General features: G+C 44.6%; 1 protein-coding gene across 10 annotated transcripts in view; it reads left to right on the top strand.

Moving 5' to 3' along the window:
- Positions 1-25,823, top strand: part of AAK1 (AP2 associated kinase 1) — a 498,991-nt gene that overhangs the window by 342,265 nt on the left and 130,903 nt on the right. For 3 of the 10 annotated variants that reach the window (XM_069618905.1, XM_069618904.1, XM_069618903.1), the window contains one exon: positions 6,261-10,474. The exons of the other annotated variants lie outside the window; for them this stretch is intronic. In XM_069618905.1, the coding sequence (XP_069475006.1) occupies positions 6,261-6,355 (95 nt within the window). In that variant the 3' untranslated portion in view covers positions 6,356-10,474. Of the gene's footprint in view, positions 1-6,260; positions 10,475-25,823 lie in introns of those variants that run through there. 10 annotated transcript variants of the gene reach the window in all.

Below are 25,823 nucleotides of genomic sequence, written 5' to 3'. Positions count from 1 at the left end.
ACCTTTTCTCACCTCCTTTTTTAATATCTGCCTTACCACTTCCACTTTTCCCTCTGCCTTTTAAACATGCAATAATTATTCCCATCTTGAAGAAACCCACAGCAAATCCTCTTCTTGTGTCAAATTTTCACACTATATCCCTCCTACCCTTTCTTTCTAAGCTCCTCGAGTGACTTGTTTACTCCCAAACCTCAACATTTGTCTTTGATCTATCTCTTCTTCCCCCTACTCAATCTGGTTTCCGGCCCCGTCATTCTACCGAAACAGCTCTGACCTCTGTACTTAACTCTCTCCTCACAGCTCGTTACTCCACACGCTCTTCTGTTTAGACCTTGGTCTAGTTAATCTGGTCCTTCTACCCATTGTTCCCTGAGGCTCTTGGTTTCCTGTCCTTCCGCTATTGTCGATCTGCTCCGCTTCAGCTGCTCTTATTCCCCTATTCAAATTGTCAACCTTTGCAGTCAGGCCTCTAAGTCTTTCTGTCTACTTCCTCTATAGTACCTTCATATTAAAGTTCTTTACACTTTCTGACACACATTTTCTTATCCATGCTCTCCAGATCTTTCTCACCTTCACCTCTGTAGGTACAGCTAGTACCCCCCTCCACCCTCTGTGCACTGTCATCACATTTCCCACCTTCTTCACTCCTGTGGGCACTGCTGAAACTGACCTCTCCTTCTCCCTTTTGGGCACTGCTGCTATTCCTTACCTCACTCCTTTTGGGCACGGTCATCACTATCCCCACATCCCCTGTTACTAGTGCCACCCTCTATGACCACCATTTTCCAACTCCTTACCTGTAGCCCCAGTTCTTTCGTTTCTTCAGTTTAGTCTCCTTGGGTCTCTCCTCCAGCTCCCAAGCTCCAATGTGGCACACCCTCCTGGGCACTTCTCCACCTCCATTTCCTCCTGCTCTCTCTTCCGGCCTACTACCAAATGGCTCCTATCTATTTCTCCAGCTCCTACTCCAAACATCCACACTGACAGATCTGGGTGTTGTCCTCTCCTAGTGCTGTGTTCCCTACTTCCAGCCTCTTTATAGTGAGTTTCAGGTGGTGTGTTAGCAAGGATGGGGGAATGGATGTTGGGCTCCATCCCCTGGGTGGCGGGGTTACAGCCCTGGTATGGTCTCTCTCTGCCTGCCACAACCTGGCCCACCCTTCCAGTGTCTCTGGAGCAAGGGATCTCGGGTGTCTCCCCTTAGACAGCTGCTGTAGTGATAGGCTGGTGGGCCCCACCCCGAAGGATTGCTTACAGTTGTGATGTGGTACTTTGGGACTGGCAAGCCCACCTCTCTTTGATGGTCCTACTTCTGGTTATTACACTCCACCCTGCTCCTGGTGTAGACCACCTTAGCCTCTCCTCCACAACACAGCACAAAGCCACTCCCCAAACATCATCCACAACGTACCCCTACGAGGACAATCGGCCATACAAACTATTGAACAGTGTCCACAACTCAAGGTAAAGATCCGCCCGCCTCCTATTCAACATCATCACCTTCTCATAACTGGGCAGATCATGCATTTCCACCAACCAATCTTTCAGACAAGGTTTCTTTCTTGTCTTCTAAACTTTCAAAATCGTTTTGCCGCTACCACCAAAGTTTTATCAATCCAATCCTCATACTCCTCAGCAACGTCCCATCACGTGATAACAAAACCACCTGAGCGGGTGATCTGGGAAACTCCATATTCAGCACCACACCTGCCCTATCTAAAACATCCTCCAGAACCCACCCATTCTCGAGCAGTTTGAAAGCATATGCAGCCAAGTGCCCCCATCTCCACCACAACCCCAGGAAATAACCAACAACCCCAAACCATTCATCCTCACAGGCGTCCAATAAAGTCGCCCTTAAATCTTCTGTCTGATTAACCTCAAATTCATATCCAGCCTGAACCAGAAACCAACTTTGAGCTAACCATCCCACTCCCCAAGTGAAATTGGGTAATTTAGATCCTCTGACCAAACATGTCTGTGTATCGCAGGAATCCAAATACGATTGTTCCATAGAAATCATAGCAGTATAAGTAGATTTTGCAGAACTCTGGCTTAGCCTCTAGTGTAGCACCCAACCTACTACGTCTCTGCAACAACAGAGACTGCATCTCTCTATTGCGCCTTAGTGCCCTTTTCCCCAATTGAAATCTCTGCCGAAGCTCCCCTCCCTCAGAAGATCACCCACCCTCAGCACTCCCCTCATGACCCACCTACACCATTATAAGCACGTATTCCATATCTAAGAGCTGCCCCATTTGGCAACGTTCCTATCGAGTGCATATGGCCTACACACATCCCTGTCCATTTCAAGCAGAGTGGCGATGTGTGTCTCTCCAACGTGAAATAATTAGCTGCTTTTTTAAGTAGGCACCCCTTTACAGGAAGAATTAAGTTCGCAAGTATAATTGTTAGAAGAGTTGTGCGAAGGGAAGCCACGGATCCCTGCCATGAAATTTCAGGTTGAAGAGAAAGTCAAATGGTAAAAGTGTGTAAAGCTTGGAGCGAAGAGCAATTGTTGCATTAGAAACTCTTGGAGGTAAAGTAAGGAAGCCTGACATTTATTTTAGAAAGACTGATTTTGCTAACCCGAACTGAGGCAGTGAAGGTCAAGAACGCAGATACTAATAATACTGACTAAAGTTGAGACTACATTCTGAAAAGAAGTCTTACAATTTGAACATTGTTGTCTACATGACAGCACTGTGCCACAGTACATACCTAAAGAGATAAAACCTCTCTGGCCAATCTGCAGCATGGATGGGTAGAGGCACTTGCTCCTTCAGGGACGCTATTATACAGAGTTAAGGTGCTTTAGGAAGGGTCCCCTTACAGGATTGTATCAAAATTCACGGAGGCTTCACTTTCATGTGAAATGATTCCGATAGCTCCTTATTTGCCAAGTTGTTGTGTGTTTTTTTTTCAACCTGCTCAGCCTACTGCTGGCTCTTCATCTCTTCCTTAATTTTCAAGAGGATCTTCTTTCTCAACAGGAGGGGCAAGTCCTTCACTCATGTTCTCAATTGCCGAGCTTAGCCTCCCAACTCGTGAGGAATTGGAAGCTCTCCAAAGATAACCCAGAAACCATTGCACCCGCTAGGAATTGCTAATCGATTAAACTTGGTGGCTCAGGGTGAGTCACTGGTCCACAGCCATGGAAGCTAATTCCCTGAAATGTTGTTCAGATGTTGTTTTTCCACTTGGCAAAATCTTCTGTCCTGTTGGATTCTTTTTTCGCCTTTGCGCACCACTGTTAAGACCCCCGCACATCCAGTTTTGGAAATCACTTTTTTTGCCACGGAGTCCTGCGCCATTATGCATAGAATCTACAAGTGAACTTGAACTAGTGACTTGTGGGGCTTGCAGAAGCTCATGCATACAGGATTGCTGTATTGCAGGCTCATTACTGCAGAGAACGCAATCATTTTTATTTAATTCCAGTTAGTTTTTAGCATGCATCCTTCTGGTTTTGTCACATCATTTGGTAGATCTTTCGTTCCTCTTTCCTATATATAGTCTAGATGTCTATGTATTGCTTACATTCCATTTAGACTGTACAATCTCAATCCTGGCTTTATATTATGCCTCACGGTTACTTTCCCAACAAGCAAACATCCCAACTTTCCATGGCCTCCTTTGTGTCTTGCACTAGAGAATTCTACATCTCCTGCGGTACCTACACACCAAGTCATAAGGCTACTTCCAAAGCTGAAAAGTGCCATATCTTCTTCAATGCCCTCTGTAAGGCATCCTCGTGCATTTTATAGGCACCGCTGCATGGAGGTTAGTGTTTAATACACCCGGTTTCACCAGTTCCCCAGAAGATGACATTGGAACATAAATGGACTTGCTTCCCTACTTCTGGTATGGAGGCGTAGGCACACGGACTGAGGTGCACAAAGCTGAGCGTGCAGAAGGGGATAAAACCAATCACTCTTTGTACCTAATGTTCTCCTTATTGGAATTATTATTTTTCTGTGGTTAGAATATTCGAGTATGTGGTCCTGTTGCCAGTATACTAAGGCTCTGGCAAAGAGGCACTAAGGGCTAACTGTGGAAGTCACTATAGTCGCTAAGACATAACCTGGAAGGTGCAAGTAGCATTGAACCCAAGGCTTGGATTCCCATTGCATGGGTTAAAGATGCATTCTTGTGCTAAAAGCTGGTGATATGTGGTTCAATTTGGACCATGATTACAGTCTGCTCAGAAGTCACCCACAGTTCAACTTTATAAATATACTGTGCTGTTGTGGGAAATGTGAATTGTGGTGGAGAGAAATGTGTGTTTCTTTACAAGTTTCTGCATCTAAAAGGCTGTTACATTTGGGGCCATGTCGGCTGCATAGCAGTCTTGGTGAGCGATGTGATTGAATGTATCCCCAACCTACAAGCCTTTCAGATGCTCATCTGGGTGTGTATGACCCTGGGCAAGTTCTAACATCCATCCATTGGCACTAAACTGTGCCACTTTGCATAACGGCCTGTTTGCCGTGCTTGTCGCTTCACCAACAAATGAGCAGCCGTGCTTTGGATCCGAATGATAAACTCCTATTCCCTGTCATCACTTACTTGTTGGCCTACCTGTCTCCATGACCAGTTAGAACTGTAAATGAAATGACTCCCTTGGGCGCTCGCCTATTCATAGGGGCTTGGTCCATCTAGTTGTGTTATATTGGTGGGTTTTGTACCTGAGCCATTTGCATAGTATTCAGATGCTCTGGAGGATCTGAAAGGGCGCTGTGGGTTGGGTTTGTGGGAGTGAGAAAATGGCAGGTAGCTTTGCTGCTATGTTGAAGTGTGCAGGTCAGAAATACCAAAGTTCTGGATGTCGGTCTATTTCTAAAAGTGGACTATGTGAACGGTATAGTGGAATTCTGTCCAGATGTGAATCTAACTTCGATGCCTAAATGTGTGCAGCTGTTTTATTGTGCTAGCCTGGCAGAAAATGCCAATCCAATCTGATTCTGAAAATTGGGGAGACAAAGGGGTGATAGGTTATCCAGAAAGTTTTTTTTGCCCCTGGTCAGCAGTGGCTTATGTTCCATCATTGGAAGTCCATTTCAATGCATTGTCCGAAACCTGAAAACGTTGCTCTGTTTTTTGTTTATTAGCCTGGCTTAGCAAGACAACCATTTTGAAAAGTAGTTACCATGAACAAGAAGCATACTGGGAAATAGGCAGCATGATCACATTGTAATTGGTTTTGCAATTATTTATCAAACTGTGCCAATCAATAGCTCTGAACACAATCCAAAATGGCCACATGCCAACAGTGTCCCTTCTTGCTTAGCATTCTGAAAAAGTGCTTGTACAATGGATGCAGTGTTGAATGGCTCACAGAGGACTGAGGGTATCTACGCTTTCAGATTGGGCCATGTCGAAGGGAAAGAAAGGCAGTTTATTTTGGTGGATGAGGTTTAACGTTTCCTCCGTGTTTGTGACGGCAAAGATGGTGAGCAAAGCAATAAACAGACGTATGTTGACAAACTGAGATTTGCTTTGGAATTCTTTTGGAATCTGTTGGTCCTTCTGATCTGTTATGTAGCCTAATCCGTGAGCTAAGCGAGAGCTCTGGTGTCCTTTTTGTGGGGGCTGTGTGGCAAAGGACAAAATATAAGTAACCACAAGAAAGCCTGCGTGTACGGACGGGTAGCTGCTCTGTGGCTTTCTTGTTGTTACATGTAGCCTACTCCTCCTACACGTTCCAATCCAACTACTGAAAACGGAAACTTATTACGACTAGACTGATTTAGCTGCCAGTGGGTCTAGAATTGTCCACATTGGATCAAACATGCTGAAAGTAAATACCATCTCTATCTTAGAATGTGGTATAAAAGTTCCTCAAAGGACTTCAAAACAAGGCCACAATAGGTCTCATCAAACTAACTGTGCTAAGGATTCAGTGACATTTCACCAATAGTATTAATGCAGCCCCCACAGACTAGTGCTAGGCTAGTCCACCTAGACTCAGCTGTCCCCTTTGCTTAGGCTGTAGATGCATTCCCAAATCATATTAACCAGTAGTGTTGAGGACACACTTTCCTTTCTACACAATCCCCCCTAAAAGCTTCTCTTTTTTACCCTCCCTTCTATGTGTACATTTTTTAATTCTCGTTTTGCTCGCTCCACACCTCTAACGCTAATCTTTTGTGTTCTCTCTTTTTTCTTCCCACCTTTTCCTCTCCTTCTCTCCACACCCCCACCCCCCTCCCTGCTATTGCATGTCTCAAATCCTCCTGCTTCTCCTAACCTCTGTCTAGGTGGCCACTCTAGAACCAGCAGTGGGAGCTCTGAGTCCAGTCTTCCAACCCTGACCAGGTCACTACTGCTGGCGGATCAGCTGATTGACCTGTAGCCGGGCACAACAAAAAAATTAATAAGCACCGTCTTGTGCGCTGCCGGGCCTGCGCAAAACATACTCTGCACACTTTCATTCCTGGAGCAAATTCTTTTTGTCCTATAAAAGCACTTCATGTTCATCGAGCCTGCCATGGAACCGGTACTTGGTCCTCATTGTTCATCCTCCATCCGCGACCATATCAGTTTGAATCATTTCACCCACTTGGTAATCCACTGCTGTCTTTCTAAAGCATATCGACAGTGGACTTGCACGTTTGCCATGTTACAAATGCCGCAGAGATTTGCCAGAACCAACTGGGGTCCATCATAGTTTGGGGTCTGAACCTTGCTGGGCCCACTCTTCACCCACAGCGAACCAAAGTGAAACACAGCTCTTTCTTATCGTACCTTCAATCAAGATGGCGTCGGAGCCTGCTGCTATCCCATACTGTGCGAGGAGGTTTTGGGTCCAGTTTGAGATCGAATGGCCACACCTGTAGTTTACAAGAGAGATGTGAAAGCTCTGGGCAGTACTCGGTGCCAGCTTTGAGTACCTTCCTGATTCTGCTTTGTCCTCTGAAAACTGGGCAGCTCAGGCTTTCAACAGTGCATCCATTCAAAAAAGGCATTTCACGGACGGCTAACGAAGCTGGAACGCAGCAGGCATGCTCCCCTTCTGCATTTCTTTCAGTATGGTGCTTGTGGGAGATGGGAGGGTTGTTGTTGAATATAATGCTTCACTAATTATCAAGAAGGCCAAATGCAGCTCAAAATGCACCTTTAATGTCATGTCAATGCTTGCTTAACATTCCAACTGAGTTCTGTGTTCGCTGACCGGCTTGGAAAGGCAAGCTGTGTTGTTTATTTGTTTTTTTTTAAGTGGGAATAATGCTGGGTTTTCAAGGAGTTCGAGGCGCGATACTGGGTAAGGATGCACGTCACAATTATGCAAGATTTTTCATGAAAGGTTTATGCCTCCTTGGTGGGAAGTCTCTGAGTTGAGAGTTCCAGGGTAGAGGTCTGCTAGTTTATTCCTCTGTGAAGACTTGATGCTTGGGACAGTCTCAGCTACAGTGCCAATACTTTGCTTGATTGCATGGTGACACATATCTGCAGACAAACACCACAATTTGAGCATATCTTATAGGACCAATGGCTGTCTTCCTTCCAGATGTTCTTCAGGGTAATGGAAGATGACTTTTTCCAGTTATCATTTTTCCTCCAAAATCCATAGGCACTTCACCAAAACACTAGAAGTTTGTCCTGACCAAACAGCACCACAGGCCCCCGTTTGCTACCGGCCAATGTCTATTGCACTAGGCTTGACATATCTTTTGACAGTCACTGCTTCAAAGCTACCCACTGTAACACCAGACTTAATATTCTGATGTGCCTATTATGGGAGCAAGTTAACTGAAAAACATGACGTTCCTGCTGCAGAGATTTTCATGCAAACCGCCGGTCACAGGTTCTTATCCCGATGCACCCGACTCAACTATTTATCTTTCTGTGGTTGATGCCGTGAGCACCACTTGATTGTGGGAAGAGCATATCTGTTATTTGGTGGGCATTATAAAGATAGCACATCATTATCTTTGTATTCACCTGGTTTAAGTCATTTGAAATGCATTCTGCTCATCGGTGCAGAAAATTGACATGACATAATCGATGACTGCCAGTACATGGATTGTTCAAGGTGACTTTTACTAACTTGTGCACAAAGGATGGGTATTAAAGAAGAGGGGTCACAAGATTGATATTTTAATGTTTTGAGAACCACCATTGTCTAAATTAATTGCCTGTAGGACCAACAGTCGGACGCGTTGGACATACTTGTCTGGAGTTGTAGGTTCCCTATCCACTGGGAGGGTGAATTATTCTGCCCACTTGGTAGGCAAGTTGATGTTCCAGACATAGTAGGCCTCTTTGGTACTCCACAAAATGCCCCCTGTGCATTTCAACCTTGCCATGCAGCATCCTTTGCTACTGCATTGCTACAACTAACACACAGTCTTGCCAATGTACCTCGGTTCCTTGCTGCAATGCCTCTAGTGCCCCTTCACTGGGACCACTCCGATCTGCCCCAAAGCTCCTCTATCCTGACATGTAGCATTCCATGGTATTGCAGTTCTGGGACTCGTACGCTGGCAGAACAAATGATAGTCCATCCTGCCCAGTACCAGTTCTGCCTATGCTCCTTACTCCTGGCTAATTCATTGCTGGGATCCATCCACACCGCTTTAATGATGGATCGAGCGTGCGAAGTCGAAGATCCGAGCTTAGAGTAGGATTTGACAAAAATGAACTTTAAGCAAACAGCCTCATTGATATGGCGAGTAAAGAGAAGTAGAAAGAGAAAATCCAATGTGCAGTTGCAAGATGACTCCCCCTGTGTTAGATGGTGATGATGCATGTAGTTTAATTTATTTTGCATTTGGAATTGTGCGGCGCATTTGAACAGATAGTTGGACCATATCCCCCTCGCTGACCCATGATGATCATCTCAACAACGTTCTGATGTCGGAAGACTTTAGGGTCATCAGATTTAGTTCCCCCTTTTCCAAAAGGTTGATGCCAACATGCAGCCCTGGTCATTCTAATACCTGCCAGTTTAAATTCTCCAGCACATCACGGCTGTATTTTTAGTACACTATACGTCTCCTTGTACTATGCTTAAACAGAACTCTTGCAGAGAAATCGGCTAGCGCTGGTGTTGGAACAGTAAATCTGCCCCCTTGCAGTGAAAGAGAGGTTGCGGAAAAGCGTGACAAATGTATACAATGGAAAAATTGGCTGACCAAGTAAATCCACATATCTGTTTAAACATGTGTACAGCATGGTTTCTAAATACAGATCGCCATACCTAGAATTTGCAGGCATAGATTACAACTATGGTGCACTGCAATGAGACAATGGGAAGAAGTTCGGATAACCTGTACTTTGGTATCGCTGTTGGCCTGTCCAGCGTGTTAAAGGCCAAGTGCTCAGATTATGTACGAGCTGGTGCCGGGTTGATGATGGTCTCTGGCAAAGCGATCTAGTGACTCCTTGATTTGCTGGTGACAAACCCGAGATTTCAGCTTGACACTTACATTTCTTTCATAATCAAGAGTTGTTGCTTTGGATACAGCAAGTTACAGGCTTGAGCCGAACATGAACCCTGGTAGTGAGCTTGTACAGAAGAACTGAGGGTGAGGGCAACCTGAATCGGCCAACTTTATGGTCCGATTTAAGCAGCCTGCCAACTCCCCTGAGTTGAACGAGGTCACTGTCCTGATCCTATCCCTAACCATGGATAAGTTGACTTTGCTGTGGGTCTAAATCTCGCTGTCAACGGTAGCTGTTTCCCTCCCACGAATTGTAATGCTAGATCTGCCCGAAACTTTTTATCTCAGTTCGAGATCTGTTATTGGACAACTTAAAGGAACCATGTGCATCCCCACGCCATACCCGAACATATCGCTACAGTGCAGTGCCCCCCTTTCTATAAATGTATGTGAGGCCATTTATTGGATGTATATATATATGAGATTACCTATTGTGCATATTAAAATTCTGGATGTAGTGGGCAGAGCCGGATGGAAAAATAAGCCACCAGTGTTGGCCTTGCTACAATCCTGGTCTCGCCTCAACCATCGTCACTTAGAACGGTGATTATAATGTATGAATTTATCTGTAAATATATTGTGTCCTGGTCTCTGGCTGTGGAAGTAGGTGGTGGGGGAGGGAAATGCTTCCATGAATAAACTCATTTTCTACCTGCATTTCCCTTCTGAAAAAACACCAAAAATTGCTTCCATTTGTCCTTGTAGATTCCAAGTGGACTACGCTTAGAAATTATATTAGTGAAAGTGGTTGATAGGATAACTTATGACCAATGTGTATATATATATATTTCCTTTTTTTCTTATTTGGGCCTTTCACTGCTACTTGTATGTAAGCTTAAAACCAGGTTGGGACATGAATGCGTGATGATGCTGTATTTAGCCGAGGATAGTCATGAGTTAGCGGGATGCCCAGGATCTGTATGCGTTCTTCAGTGACTCCCCTCCTACAAGATGCTACAGGTGGTATGTTGTGTACTAGGAACCTGGATTATGTGAATTAAAGTACTTTGAGAGAACATATAAACTGAGAGTTGTGTTGATCTGAAGTTATTTTCATTAGTGGTGGGAGGAGAGTAAAAGTAACTATTATAAATACGTTTGGACACCAAGACGATCAATGCACATTCGAAAATTTGCTATTTTGTTTTAATATTGTCTACAAAGGACTAATGTACGATCCCAAAAGTTCCATCCTTTGCAAGATTCCAGAGAATGTATCTGCATTTATACTGCAAACTTATCTTGATTTTACAGCTCTCTCCTTCGCATTTGCAGGGCAAAATAACCCTGGCATCCATCTTTTTTGGCTTCCACTTGTGTTGGCTCACTTGACCAACCGCCTGAGTTCAAGATTATTTATCTCTTGCCACTGGTACCATGTACATGCCACTGGCTGCCTTGCGGAGTGTAGCGAACCATGAGCTCAACACCTTTCCCCAAAACTAAAACCACCTTACTTGCCAAATGTGCCATCTTCATATACAGCGGAACTTATACCAGCACAACAGTCAGAAAAGTAGTCTAAGCTGTCATTTGACCCTAAATAAGAGTGCATTTATTCAACATTCCAAACAAAAGATAGATGAGAACTTCTCAGACCTCAACACAACCATGGGTTCTTCCTCGTTGGCAGCAGCCACCTCATGAAAAATCAGTATTTCATTCACTTTCTCCAGTATTTGCAAATCACAAATCTACTACGTTTTCACAGCCCAGGGGTGGTTTACGATGGTATTGTTTCATTCACTAGGCACATGCTAGTGATGGAAGCTTGCAGTAGCACAATTTGTTTAGTAATATGCATACAGCCTCTACCCAAAACACCAGCGTTAAAGTAGGAACCCATGGCACTGGTTTTTGGCAAAAAGGGTAAATCCTGCAGACTTGGCTGTCTTTCTGGAATGCACAGCCACATGGTATGAAGAAATTAGAGTGCATAACTTTATGCCTTGAACCTATTTTTGTTTAACACTTTAGCTACCACATTCAACCCTGTCTTCCATACCAACATTGGGTTTGCGTCCCACCTGATCATGCATCACCTGCACTGGGCCTCCTCAGCATCGCTCCTATGTCTTTGCATTCTCAAAACAAAATCATATGTTCTCCCCTAAAGCATGCAGTTGCTGTTTCCAAACTCTCCCCTGCACAAACATTACCCAACCTACCACCGCTAATCACTAAAAACCACACCCTAACACGCCATGGAGCCTTTAGTGTTATTTGTGAACTTCGATGTTATCAGTGCATTTAATCTATACTCTGGTCAACAGGAACCTCTGATTTAGAATGCTACCTTAGAAAAATCTCTTGTGTGCATGTCTGAATGAACTGTTATGCCTCCTGGGTATGGTGCCTGTTTTATCGCTAGAAAGAAAATATCAGACCTCAGCATTTCAATTGATGGCAATTTAAAATCTCATAGTTAATGTATGTATTATACATGCACACAGTGAATTTTATAAAAAGCGCGGTTTCCATGTGTGGACTTGAAGGCTATTTTGTACAAAATCCTCATCCTGTGTGGATGACCTGTTCATTGATAAAGTCCTTTATTTAATCCACAACAGAGCTTGCATGACCAGCAATTCTGAATATAGCCCTTGCAGGAATTTCAGTGTTCTTATTTTAATACTATATGTTTTAATATTATATACCAGAAGACTTCCTTTTAACAAAATGGGGAAACCTGTCCGCCTAGAGTAATTTATTGTCAAAAGTAATAGCTCCGTACAAGGAACATGACAAAGATGCTTATAGGCTTGAATGTTCTTACATGTATGCCTGTATACATTTAGTTGCCATTTATGTCCCTCTATCTCTGACCCAGATAAAACAGAGTAGAACAATGCATTAACTGAGAGTCCCCTGAACACAAAACTTATCATGTGAAAGAAATGGCCTACATCCCGATCATTCACTACTAGGGCATTAACTGCACATTTCATCATAACTACTGGAATGAACCCCCGACTATTTTGATAGTTACCTGTTCAGCTCTTATTGGAGATTTGAATATAACACTGAGGAAAAAAGATGTGCAGAATGTACACACTGCACATAGCATTAACACTATTTTTATCAGGCAAAACTGACATGTTAAGTATACCCTTTTAAATGATGTATGCTGCTTTATATATTTGGTTACTGGTCACAAAATCACAAGTGGGTCTATTTCAACATTCATTGTGCATGCTCTGGTTTACGGACTATTTTGATATGTATTATTTAAAGTGGATATTCCAGCAGATTGCTCAAAATGCAGCAATACAACTCAAGAAAGGGGATAGTTTACTATACGCATGCCATTTAGATCTGAGAAGTTATACAATGGGTTACATTTACACTTTAGTCTTTCTTAGGGCATTTTTGTTTTTAATAAAAAGAAATTTATCGCAGTCAGTATATGCCCTAATAAGATCTGTTTAATATAGGATCTCCCCAATAGCCATACTTAAGTTAAATGTAACAATCCTTTAAGGATATCCGGTGTATTGGATCATTTCCATTCTTATTGTTGCAGCCCATAATTCTCAGGAAATGAAATTTACATCCTGACATTTATCTTAACTACTCCTCACAGTTGTCAAACTCGCATATTAACATTGGTTGTAGGGAGAGCAGCAACTGTTGGTATTTGTTAGTGATTGAACTTATCATTGAGTTTGCAGGAATGGCTAAAATGGTTCTCAATCAAATCAGCCAAACCTTTTTATATCATTGCTTGTCAGATGTACATGCTTCTCACGATATTACAAACTCTTTAGTTGGTATTGTCTAGTTTAATTCATTTGATAAAGTATACAATCTAATTTTCTGAAATGTTTATACATAACAGAAAGGTTATGATAAAATGCAAACCGAAATATGACCTTCCTCCAATCTACCTTTATCCTCCCTTCGCCCCCTTCAGCTAATCCAGAATAAGACTGCAAGATGTATCCTTGTCCTCAAACCCAGGGACTGCATCTCTCCAGCCCTAAAATCTCTCCACTGACTCCCGGTGGCTGCGATGATCACGCTCTAGACCCTCTGCATCATCCACAAGGCTTTCTGGGGCCCCGAGACCCTGCTACATCCAACTCTCTCACTAGATACCCCCCATCCAGACCCCTTTGGTCTTCTAGCTGCAACTCTCTCCAGGTCAGATGATTTCCCATGCAGTGTGGGGGGTAGATCTTTCTTCAGCAGGAGCCTCCCTCTGGAATGGCCTTCATGCCCCTCTCAGGCTTTAGCCAGATCTCCTTAAGCTCTGGAAGTTTCTCAAGACCATACTATTCTCTTCTTCCTTACCTTTCCTCCACTAAGGCCCCCCTGTGCTGCATTGCCTGACTGCCTGGTCTCTCCTGAGTCCTATAGGTTACCAGGCCCTCCCCGCCCAGTCTGCCCCAGCACTCCTGTCTACCTGAGCACACCCCCCCCCCCACCTGCATTTGCCCTTCCGGGTCCCCTTCCCCTGATTAGCCTGAAAGGGTGTGCATCCCTACCAAGCCTGGTTCCACCCCAGTCCTCGCACTTAGCATGTGGTCCTCACTCGCTACACTCCCTGCTTCCCCTGGAGCTTGCACACCTGGCCTCCCCATAGCACTTGCCCTGCCCCAGGGGCCTCTGCTCCACCCCAAACCCCTCCCCCCTGCACTTTTTGTTACTTGCATGATCCTAATGTCACAAGGCCTATTAGGACCGATATTATCTTTCTCCCCTTTTCCCCCCTCCCACTTTTTTGTCTTGTGGCACATTGACACGCCATTTGATGTATAGGCACTTTATAAATGCCCAATAAATAAATAATTAAATGATAGATTAACTTAACCATCCATTTTTTTTTTAGCTTATTTTTATTTCAGAGAATACTATCATGAAAAACATAGCGCATCAATGATGTACAGACCTATTGGATTTTGTGTTATGAAAGTGTGTAATTAAGCAATATAACCCGAGCGGCGGGGGCATTACCGACTCAGGTAATGCCTCGGGCCCATAGTTATAGGCCCAAGCGAAGCAAGGGGATGGCCCCGCTCCGAATCTCCACACGGCTGGAGGATTCCCTCATCCCTCGCCGGGGAAGCAGGAACAAGTAGGTAAGTGGAAGTAGGGGGGAGGAGGGAGGAAAGGGAGTTTAAAAAAAAAAAAAACCTTACCCGAGTCCCCGGCGGGGGGCGAAGGCAGCCTCTCAGCTGCAGGGAGGGTCGGAGCGTGGATGGCACCGCTTCCAGCCTCCTCATTGGCTGAGGAGCTGCCACGCCCCCAGCCGAGGACAAGGCGACTGGAATCCCAGCCGAGAATCGAAGGATTCTCGGCCGGGTAAGGACCCAGTGAGAGCCAATCAGAATGCGTGTTGCATTTTGCTTGACTCTCGCCGGGTACTAATTGCTATTAATTACTTGAGACTGGTGGTCTTTCCCATTTCTTTGTTCATTGTAATGTGCAAACTAAATTGAGACCATAAATGAGTAAGGCCATTTCATGTCAACTCTTCTGCATATCATTTTTGTATAGAGATCAATTCTCAAGTTATCCTGGCATGTACGTTCTAAAACTAGGTAATGCCATCCCTCGCATCTGCACTCCGTTTAGTCTGTTAGGTGGATACATCCACCCCACATGGAGGACATGAGGGGAACCCTGGCTTGAACTGTACTGATAACTTTCTACTGACAGCATTGCCTACCTCAGCACAAATTGGCATCACTGGCATGCTTTCTGCCTTCCTGCAGAGCACCGTTCTGGCACCACTATGCACCTGCTAATCGCCACCTAGTCAATTTGAATCCAGTGCCCTGTTCATCCAGGCACAAGACTATGGTCTGTAAACGAGCTGGGCAGTGCCTGCACGTTTGGACAAGGAAACTGGAGGTGTGGGGTTGTCCAGTGGGTCTCTTAGCGGCGATTAAAGAGCTTCACACAGATACCTCCATTACAATTCGCCTAGATCAATCAGGCTCCTTGTCGGCACTAATCAAGACTCATAGGGGTGTAAAACAGGGATGTCCGTTGGCAGCAGCACTTTTTAGTCTCTTCATCTCTGATATCGGTGAGGCTATCCATTCCGTGAGAGCGTTTCCACCTAAGCTCAATGCTTCACGGATAAGTTGGCTGCTGTATGCCGACGATTTAGTAATTTTAGACTTAACCCCGATTGGCCTTCAACGGAAACTAGACGCAGTACAAAGTTATGTAAGCTCGAACAACCTCAAGATCAACGCAGCAAAGACGGAAATACTGGTGTTTGGGAATTTAAGAACGACTCAACCTGCAAATGCGAAAAAGTATGTGTGGAAACTAGATCAAGTACCGCTAAAGGTTTCAAAAAGTGTGAAGTATCTAGGTATGATACTGAATTCTAGTATCTGTGATGAGTCCTGGGTAGTAGAATCCAAGAGGAAATGTGGACAGCTAGCTTGTCAGGGTATTGTGATACACAGAAAATTTGGACGTTTTTCGTTGCACCCCCTGCGTAACTTTTATGAACAGAAAGCGGTACCTATTTACAGTGCGGAAAATGCGTTTGGATGTTCGTCAAAGCATTGGGCATCCTTAGAGCACATGTTCTGGATGAAAGCGTTAAGTTTACCGATTGGGATATCGACTGCTTGTATGAGATACGAACTTGCGTTAATATCACTGCATGCTCGAGTCAGCTGGAATCAGCTAACCTTATTTCGGAAATCCAGAATAGAGGAAGGAATCTTGCAATTCAAGATATTACATCAGGCTTCAGCAAAAGGGTGCGACATTCTATCTCAGTGGGTGAAACGTTGCGAAGATCTGTTGGCACTTTACAACATCAGCATCGAAATGCTTCTAGCAAATCCAACCGCAGCAAAGGAGAAGCTCTGGCGTGCCGACTGGATTGCCACATGTAGTGAGCGAAAGAATGCTAGCGCCATGAAAGACTCTCCGGTCGAAGCAAGAGCCTTCAATGTCCCTCAAAAGTACTTGAATTGCTTTCCAAATTCGAAAGCAAGAAGACTGTATATGTTATTCCGGTTAAATGCCTTCAAAACAAAGGAGAGGACCAGTCATTGGCCATGCAATGTTGGTGCTAATTCCACCTGTCGCCTTTGCGAAAAAGATGTGGAGTCACTTAAGCATCTTGTGCTTTTCTGTCCAGCACTAAAAGACATAAGATCAATTCACATGAGCCGGTGGTACAACGTCCATCAGTCCATATGTGCGGAGGAATCATGGCAGATGATGTGTAATGGTCTGGATATGAAATTAATATTGCCCCTGAATTCCTTCATGGCTGTAATTGAAGAGAGACTAAATGCGCTTGATAGGCTGTGAGCGAAAGAGGTTGAGTAAAGCCATGCTCGACTCAGTGATCTTAGGTGTTATCTGAGTAGGCTGGCATAAGAGATCACAGGAAGGAATTAGGATAATGTTGGAATCATGATTTCGTTTAAATTGTTGTGTTAAATGTTTGCCTTATGTGTTTGTTTGTAATATTTTAAAGGTTTGACCTAAAAACCAACAAAATAAAATAAAAAAAAAAAAAAAAAACAGAGGGAGAACGAACGAGAACGCAACAGTTGTCTTCCATGGGATTTTAGGGAGGAAAAGTATAAAGCTTGCCAGCTTTTTAAACCAAAAACATTAAAGGCAAAGCAAAGCGATGGGCCGCTTATGCAAGCCAGGTGGAATAGTCACAGGGTGAGTCATCTGCTAAGGTGTAGGACCTCCATGCTGCAGAAACTTGAAATCGGTTTCAAAAGTCAAACTGAGTGGTTTGTAAGGAAGGAAGCATAGCTTACTTGCAACTGGCCCCCAGCTCCGTAGGCCAGATGTCAAGTCTTGCTATGGAGAATGCAACTGACGTCCATAAGGGCACCCATAAATTAAATTAAAATAAAGCACAAACGGCACTGTGACGAGGCACACCCGGAGTTGAACATGCAAGCCTCCATGCAGGCTGCAAAGTCCAGGATGGACGACAGTCATTCGAGCGTACTCCATTCAGCATCTGTCGACATATATCAGACGACGGTTGCATAAAGTTGACTTTGAAATAGCATACTCTGCAAATAAAAGTCCGGAACACACAAAACAAGGCTGATCATCTTTGAGTAAGCCAACACACAAAAGTGATGAAACTCCTAAAACTCAGGAGCAGGATTCCCATTTTGCAGCTGTGCAGAAAAAGAGGATGATTTAATTTTCAGACCAAGATCTAGGTGAGGTAGAACAGACCAATTCTCGAAACAAAAAAGACCTGGACTAAAGAGCATTTCCAGACAACAGTGCAAGAGAGGTCCTCCTTTAGCATCGTTGCACTGAGAACATTATCCCTATTATAAAAAAATAAAAACTGGGTCAAGGGGACGATTTTTCAGAACATGTTATTTTAGATACTGATCAAGACATTGACCCCGGCGAATGTTCTTTATCCACCCCTGATGTGCCGGTGCGTCCTATAATCTCATGTCTGATTGATGACCAGGGCCTCTAAAACAACCTTCTAACAAGGTGGCAAGCAGACTTGTAATTGAAAACCCGAGTAGTATAAAGGCACTGACTTGAAGACCTTTTACAAAAACAAATGTGCACAGTATATAGCATGACTGCAGTCCATTAAAAAGACAATAACCCCTTTTCTAACCAATCCTGCTCTCACGACAAGACAATAAATCCTTGCATTGAAAAGAAATATAAACCAGCACTCAGCCACCCTGCTTAGGTCAAAGGACATCTTGCACCTGATTCTTTGGAAGGAAATGCAAAACCAACCAAGACCTACTTGGGGAATTGCCCAATGAAAGGGATTGTTGACTGCTGCTGACTCCAACCCCTTTGTCTTTTTTATCATAGGCCCTTGTCTGTGTCCACAGTTCCAGTTTACACAGTTTGTGCAGTGTTAGAGGGGCCTCCCAGGCTCCAGCTAAGTGGCTCTACTGTTCTTTCAAAATTATAAGTCCCACAGTCTGTTCCTCTTCGGGGAGACTGTCTGTCTTGATTCTCCAGTCTGGGTTTCTCTGTCTCTTTCTCCCCACTCTGGAGCTCTGCTCTTCCTCATTCCCGACTCTGGGGCTCTTTCTTCTCACGCCAAACTCTGGGTCTTGTTTGTTTCTTCTCCACTCCTGGGGTTCTGTTTTCTCTCCACTCTGGGGTTCCTATTTCTCTCTCCCTACTCTGGAGGTTCTCTGTGCTCTCCCCGCTCTGCCGCTGATCTCTTCCTCTCTCCCAACTCTGAGGTTCTTCGCCCTCTTCCTTGCTTTGCCATCCACCTCCTGGTCCACTTGATCCACCGCAGTGCTCCTCCGGGACTGCGCTTCTGCGCTTCCTCTCACCGCAGAGCCACTTACACAGCTCATCAAATGGGCTCTGCGCTGACAGCTGGCGACTCTTCTTTCTCACTCATTCCATGCAGTGACTCGACTACGGCTTCTCTTCGGGCTTTCACCTCACTGAACCAAGGTCCTTCATTTTCGTCTGCTTCTTTGAGCCAGGCTCTTCTGGTAACTTGTCCACTCTGGCTTGCTGAACTTCCACAGCGCAGACTACTAGACAGGACGCAGTGTCTGGCGATCTCCCTCCTTTCCCGGCCACACCACCTCTGAGCACTTTGCCTCACTTCAGCTCTGTGAGTTTTGCAGAGGCTTCCCTCTGATTGGTTCCTCCAATGATGCTCCTCCCTAGTCTTCACTCTCTTCTGTGAGGACCGGGGGTAGTTTGAGCCAGAAGCCAAATCCGTCATTGCAAGAGGTGTTACAAATTTATGAAACACCTTGGCTCCCACATATCCCATAAAGGTGTTCGTGTCTGGGTGAAGGGATGGTGACTTGTACCCATCTCTGGGATTTTCCTGTCCTCTAAAGGGGGTCACCTCCAGAGGGATCCAGTTGACACTGTCCCCTTAGGGTGTGTTAAGCATAGCAGGATAACCTCCCTAGTCTCAAAGGGGTGGCTCCCCCTTGGGGGGAGGTGACAATCTCCTCAATTGTCCTGGGTATCTAAAGAAGAAATATAGCATCCAAATATATGTTCCAGGGGGACACAAGGGCCTAGAAAACCAGTCTTAGCAAAATCCCAATACAGGATCATGGGTAGGAAATTAACTCCGGTACACTCAAACAGATATTTGCACAGTGGGGTTTTCCATTTATCGCAACAGAGAACTCCAAATGCCCAAGCTTTGCGTCGAGGCACCCAGAACCAGATTCCCGAGGCAATGGGCTATGGACAAGTTGGTCAGGGAAATGTGCATATGCTTTTTCCCCAGCACCAACGCTTCTGCACAAGGTGGTACACATGTCACGCCAGGAACACTTCCAAATCCCACAGATATGGGCAGGACAGCCGTGGTACTCCCAGCTATTAAACATGTCCATGTGCTCACCAGTGACACTTCCAATGTCTTGCAACCTGCTGACACAACGCTTTCTGCAAATAACACACCTAAACCCTCAAATGAATAATTTAGGAGCTTGGCTCCTCGGATCATAGAATGTTGTCATTTGCAGCTTCCCTCAAGATGTATGGAAATATTCAAGGAAGCAAGAAAACCTAACACTAGACATTTTGCATCAATAAATGAAAACACTTTTTACATGGTGGTCAGAAAACCTGCTCAGGTCCATTAACTGTTCACAGACAAACATAGATGCCGATCTACTTTGCTTACTTTACTTCACACCAGTCTAGTATACAATTCACTCAAGGTGCATTTAGCGTATATTGGGTGATTACTCGCTTTTTCTTTTGCCAAATGCCAATTTCACTGAATTTTATTATAGCTGATTATTCCACTAGTTTACAGCAAAAAGCGTGGGGGTGTGCTGCACCTCTACTTTGCCCCAACACCCCCTGTTTGATATACCGTCCTAACCCAACCTTGCCATGTACTTTCTTTGTGTTAAAGTGGTAAAACAATTGGCAAGAAAAATTTGCCAAAAATGTCATCCACCAAAAATGGGTAATACCCATTTAGCAGCTTTATCACCATGTACAACGTCACAACAAGATATTGATACCAGTTCATGAATTGCATTGAACCATCCATGGATGACGCACTCACCACCAGGTTGGGATTTCAACACAGTACTATGCTTGTTAAGGAGAATTCTCACAAATGCTCAAATTCTACCTTTAGAGACCCCCAGCTCTTTTTGCTGGGCTTTAGGACTTTTAATTTCTAACTTGGAGAGAGTGAGACCTTTTTCCCACCCTCTCATGTATTTTTCTTTAATCTGAACACTGTTTTTCTTTTGGTTTTGGAGTCTGACGAACTCCATAGGCGGCATCTTTTTACATTGTGTTACACAGCACCTTTAGTGCAGTGGCACAAGGAAGTCTCTCAGATTTCCCAAAGGTTTAAATACCTTCTCTTGGGTAAACTACTGTTTCCAAGAGCAGTGAAGTGAAATTGACTTTACTTACATTTGTAACTTTATAGACCCAGCACACCTTGGGCCTGATCACGACTTTGGCGGTAACGCTGGCAGTACCGCCGGCGGTATTACCGCCGGTGGTATTGGCCCTACCGCTGAACTCCCTGCACTAATAGTGCCGGATCACGAGTTCGGCGGTAATGTCATTCCCCATTCCCCATTGAGCCCATTCGGGAATGCCCCATTCCCCATTGTGCTCAATGGGGAAAATGTGCGCTCTTACCACCGGCGGATTTCCCGCCGGTAACAGCGCAAATTTTCAGCGGATTTCCCACCAGCCAAGAGCTGGGGCGAAATCTGCCGAAGTCCTGATTTGGTGGACCCTTAAATCCGGCGGTAATAGCGCGACCGCCGGATTTAAGGGTTACCGCCAAAGTCGTGATGAGGTCCATTATCTTACAATAGGGTGCTGGAGGGGTTACTTAGTATCCCCTTTGTCTAGTTTTTCATGTAACATTTTTATGTTCCCCTTTCTACAATTAATGGCTGGTGGCAGTGGTTTACCTTTTCTTACCATTGTGTGTTTCTAACGCGGTCTGCAATTGCAACTGCACTAAAGCACCCATGGGTGCTCTTTTTGTCAAAATGGCCCTGGTGTTCTTTTTTCGATATTTCTTGTTGGAATGATCTTCTTGAAATATACTCTGCACGCCAAACCAGGTTTGGTCCCTTTGTTCATTTTGTCTTTGGTGGGTTTCACTGCTGAAGCCCGCCTATGGCTCCAGTGTGTCTGGCAGGGCAGGAAGTGAGGTAGATGCCCGAAACTCCTGTGCTTAATCCCCTTTGTTACAGGAAAGCACCCAAAGGTGATTGGCTGTCGGCTGTCCTTGTAGGACAACCATCCTGCTGTGTGAGTGACAACCAGGCTGCGAATGAATGGGAGAAACCTATATAAAAGGTCAGGTATTTTGCTTAAAAGGTCGACCACTGGATGAAGGAATCCAAAGAAGAACTTCGAAGAGACGCCTGCTGCAACTCCTGGACCGTTGGTTTGCCCGGTGAAGCCCTGCTGCAGTGATGAAGCTCCGAATTCGCCTCGATTAGAGAAGCCCTGCAAAGGACGACTTCTTCCTTCGGGTTGGTGGGACCAATCGACTCCAAAGCAAACTCCTGGACATCCTCTCGGAGCTGGCTGTATTTCCATTGCTGCTGCAGGAACTGATTGCCAGGGAAAGGAACAGGATTGAGTGCATCATTTTTAAGTCGACCTGAGCTCCAGGAAGATCCTCTGGACTCCCATGAAGCAGGACAGACCAAGCCTGAGCCACCTCAACAGAGTGCTGGACCCCAGATGTGAGTAAAGTCCATAAGGTATCAGAGAACCGCAGTGGTGCTATTCACGAGAAGCTGAAAACCAAAGTGCTGATGATCTGAAGTTTGCCCATTGCTGCTGCCGACCTTCAAACCGTAGTGGAGGAGTCCCCAGACGTCATCCCTCTTGTCCCCACGACTGAGGCCCAGGAGCAACAGGATCTGCCATACTACAACTGGAACAGAAGCCAGCTGGAACCAATTTCTTCAGACATCAGTTCCTATAAACCAACAGATACTTACCTCTTGTTGTGTAGCCTTGCTAGCGCTCAGTTGAGACTGGTCTTGTTTGCTTTTGCAGAGTTGCTTGCAGCTTTGCCCCTCACAAGCCTCCAAGCTTATGGACCTACAGTGATTTCATTTTCTATAAAGACTTCTAAAACATTGTGCAAGACATTTTACCTTCTCCCTGAATGACACTTCATACCTCTGACTTTGTGCTTTAACTATCCCTCAACAAAAGTCACACATTATATAACGAGTAGCTGGGAAAGGGTTAATTTACTTTGCATTGCAGGGTTCAAAAAGTACTTGCCTGCTTAAGAATATTTTTTAATCATTATTTTATTCTCTCATCTTTCTCTTTTGACGTTAACCTCAGTATTGCACTAAATGTGCCAGTGATATATCAGTGTCCACAGTGTCCTAGTTATTTAAGTAACCTCAGGGTGTAGGAATTCTGTGTGCCATTCCAAATGGGTATCTACTGATTTAAAGAAACTGAGAGTGTGTATATTGAAGTATATATGTTTGTTACATATATTTGCTCCCTTCTAAAGAAGGCTTATTCAACTGACTGTTAAATACATTAATACTTTTTTACTCAAGACACCTTGTGTGTAAGAGGTTATTTGAAGAACTGTCACTGTGAAACTCTGTGTTACAACTCTACAGCTCACATTGACCCCTCTCGAAATAAGCCTGGCTGCTCAGTTACTCTACCAATTGTGTAGTACATGCTTATACCAAAGGTTGGGTTAACTATTGCCAAGAGGACAAGGCTGGTGCATGCTCCCACAGGGTACTGCATACAATCTTGCCTAATAATGCGCACAGACCTTCTGTTAGGACAGATTTCTATTTTGGCATCTTTCGCTCCATATTCTGTGGACCCCAAAACGATTTACTTTTGTTTTTGAGCCAGTCCTAACTTTTTACAGGGAAGTGAAGACTTGAGCTACACTCCCATGGCCTTTCACTCATTTTGTTGTGAGGAAACTGATCAGGTCTTTAGACTATCAGTACTGGGAAACTGTTTCCCTTTTTGTCTTTTTATCTTTTACCTTTTAGGTAATTTTTTAACAGTGCACACAGCATCTTACAATGCAGTGCAGCAGGGGATATCTTTGTATCACTCTAGTCTTTTACTCTTGGGATTTTTGGTTACTTTTATAAGTGCCTAATAAACAAGCTGGTGGCAGCAAACATATGTTTACCAATTTTGTTGTATTTGTAGTGTATACATTCGCGTTTACTGCATATGGCTACTGAACGTAGCTAGTGCCATAAAATGGCCTTGGCCCGTGACTGGTCTTTGGCAATATTGTTGTGTGGCCTTTCTCCTGTGTTTTTAAATCGGGAAATCCCACATAAGGCCAAGCACTTGCCTGGGAAAGCTGCTGCTTTTGCAAGCTAGTGTTGCCTGTGTGTGTGCTTGGCCCAGGAAACAGGCGGAACTGTCTGGTCCCACTCCACATCCATGGTGCCTAAAAGGCTGAGGGTGGGACATGAGTGAAACCCATACTGGTCCCCGATGGGACCACTGCTAGCTGTTTGGTGCAGATCATTACCATTGGTGGGCTTAGACCTGCTTCCAGGCAGAATAGTGGATAAGAAAAGGATTCCTGCTACCATTTCAGGGGATCCGCGTTGGAGCAGAGTATCCTGTGTAGAAGACCAGCCGGCAGGAGATCTGTAGATGACTTCGGAAGAGGCCCAGTATCCCTTCCTGCGTTTGGCCTGGTGAAGCCCTGCTGCATTACCTGATCTGCTAAGGCCTCGAGTGGTGCTCCAACCCTTTGAGTGGTGGGACCAGCCAGTCTCAACGCGTTCCCGAAGATCCAGCCACCCTGAGACTTTGGAAGTGTCCCTGGAGCACCCGGGGGACTGACCAGCTCTCCAGTGGGCTACCTCGCTAGAACTGTCACTGTTCTGCATTCTTCACTGAACTTAGGTAGTCGTCAGCTTGTGGTATAAGTTACCTTTCTGCCGAATTTCAGCCTCCCAGCTTCAAGAGATTCTGCTCTGGAAGGTCTTCAACCACGACTGGAGGGGTTCCTGCTGTCGCCTCTGTGCAGTGGCCACCACTGGAACTCACCTCCCCCTGTCTGGTGGAGTGTCCTGAAGAGGTATTCATCAGTGCCTTCTGCATTTCTTCCTCTCCAAGGGTTGCACTGTGCTCCTGGAAGAAACCGAAAGAATCCTTGTACCCGCAGCTCCTCAGCACCTCTTGGTGGAACTAACAGCAGTAAAATCTGCCTCTGGCAACCCCTATTCGACCCATCTAGTCATCTGGGACAATCTTAGTCGGGGGTAAGTAATCGCAACGCATCAGTCTCACACTGTTCTCCTTAGAATAAACCGTAGAATAAACTTTCCTATTCCACTCCCTCACCTTTTAATCATCGGGTTTAAAAGCTGCTGTGCCTGAAAGATGGGAACATAATTGTATTTACCAGAAACCTTGTTTTATATCTCTGGAACATTTCACCAACATAAAAACTCTAGCTGTATCAGACCCTTTTTCGAAGAAGATTTATGACCTTTGGGTTGAAGGCCCCGCTCCTCATAGGGATTGGATTTATAAAGTTAGGGTATATTTTTTACGACTCGGTTTCATTCTACTGCATCATTACTCTCCTTCCTTTTTGTAGATAAATTAATTTAATGCATTCCTAAGAATCTAAGGTGACTGTATATATGTTTATAATTGAATGATGTAAAATATTATCACCTGATTGTTTAATTTCCTAGTGTGTTTTTTGGGCCTCGAATAAATATAGTATGTTTGAACTTGCCTGTCTACATTGAATTACTGGGTGCTTCACTGTGTGAGCTCATTGCGGACCCCTGACCCCACTCTGTCTCCTGAGAATAGCCTTGACTTCGCTCCACGCTTAACTTGATTGGGTTTGGGGTAATCTCCGAGTCACATAGTTCACTATAACTAGTATGACTTCCTAATATCTGTCCACCAGGCCAGATTCTAGAAAAACATATTTTCGCCTTCTTAAAGACCTTACATGCAAAGTATAACTAGAAGACTATAATTGTTCTTTTATAACGCGCTTAATCCCGGAGACCAGTCACTAAGCACGCGCCCGGCATTCAAACCTGTGTTGCTATGCATTGTCTTGCTTCCAAGACAAACATGTTGCTCCTGAGCTATCATCCCAGCCTTTCCTTGTTGCCTTCCCATCCATCAGGAGGATTAGTGAGCTACTGGCATTATCTATGTCAGACCCTTTTCTATCCATACACAAACACAAGGTGGTTTTAAGAACATTCTCAAAATTCTTGCCTAAACAGATCTCAGTTTCAAGTCACTCAGTCTTATCGAATTGCCAGCCTTTTTTCATAATCCACTGAATAGTAGGTAGTGCCGTCATGTATTCAGTAAAACTAAATGCCTTGCCTTCGAAATCGCCTCTTTGTCTCAATAGCAACAAGAAGAGAG

Source organism: Ambystoma mexicanum, chromosome 10 (genome assembly GCF_040938575.1).
Source record: "Ambystoma mexicanum isolate Mex_15411 chromosome 10, UKY_AmexF1_1, whole genome shotgun sequence".
NCBI lineage: Eukaryota > Metazoa > Chordata > Amphibia > Caudata > Ambystomatidae > Ambystoma > Ambystoma mexicanum.
Note: the sequence above shows the minus strand (reverse complement) of the source record. Positions and strands in the feature narration are given on the sequence as shown.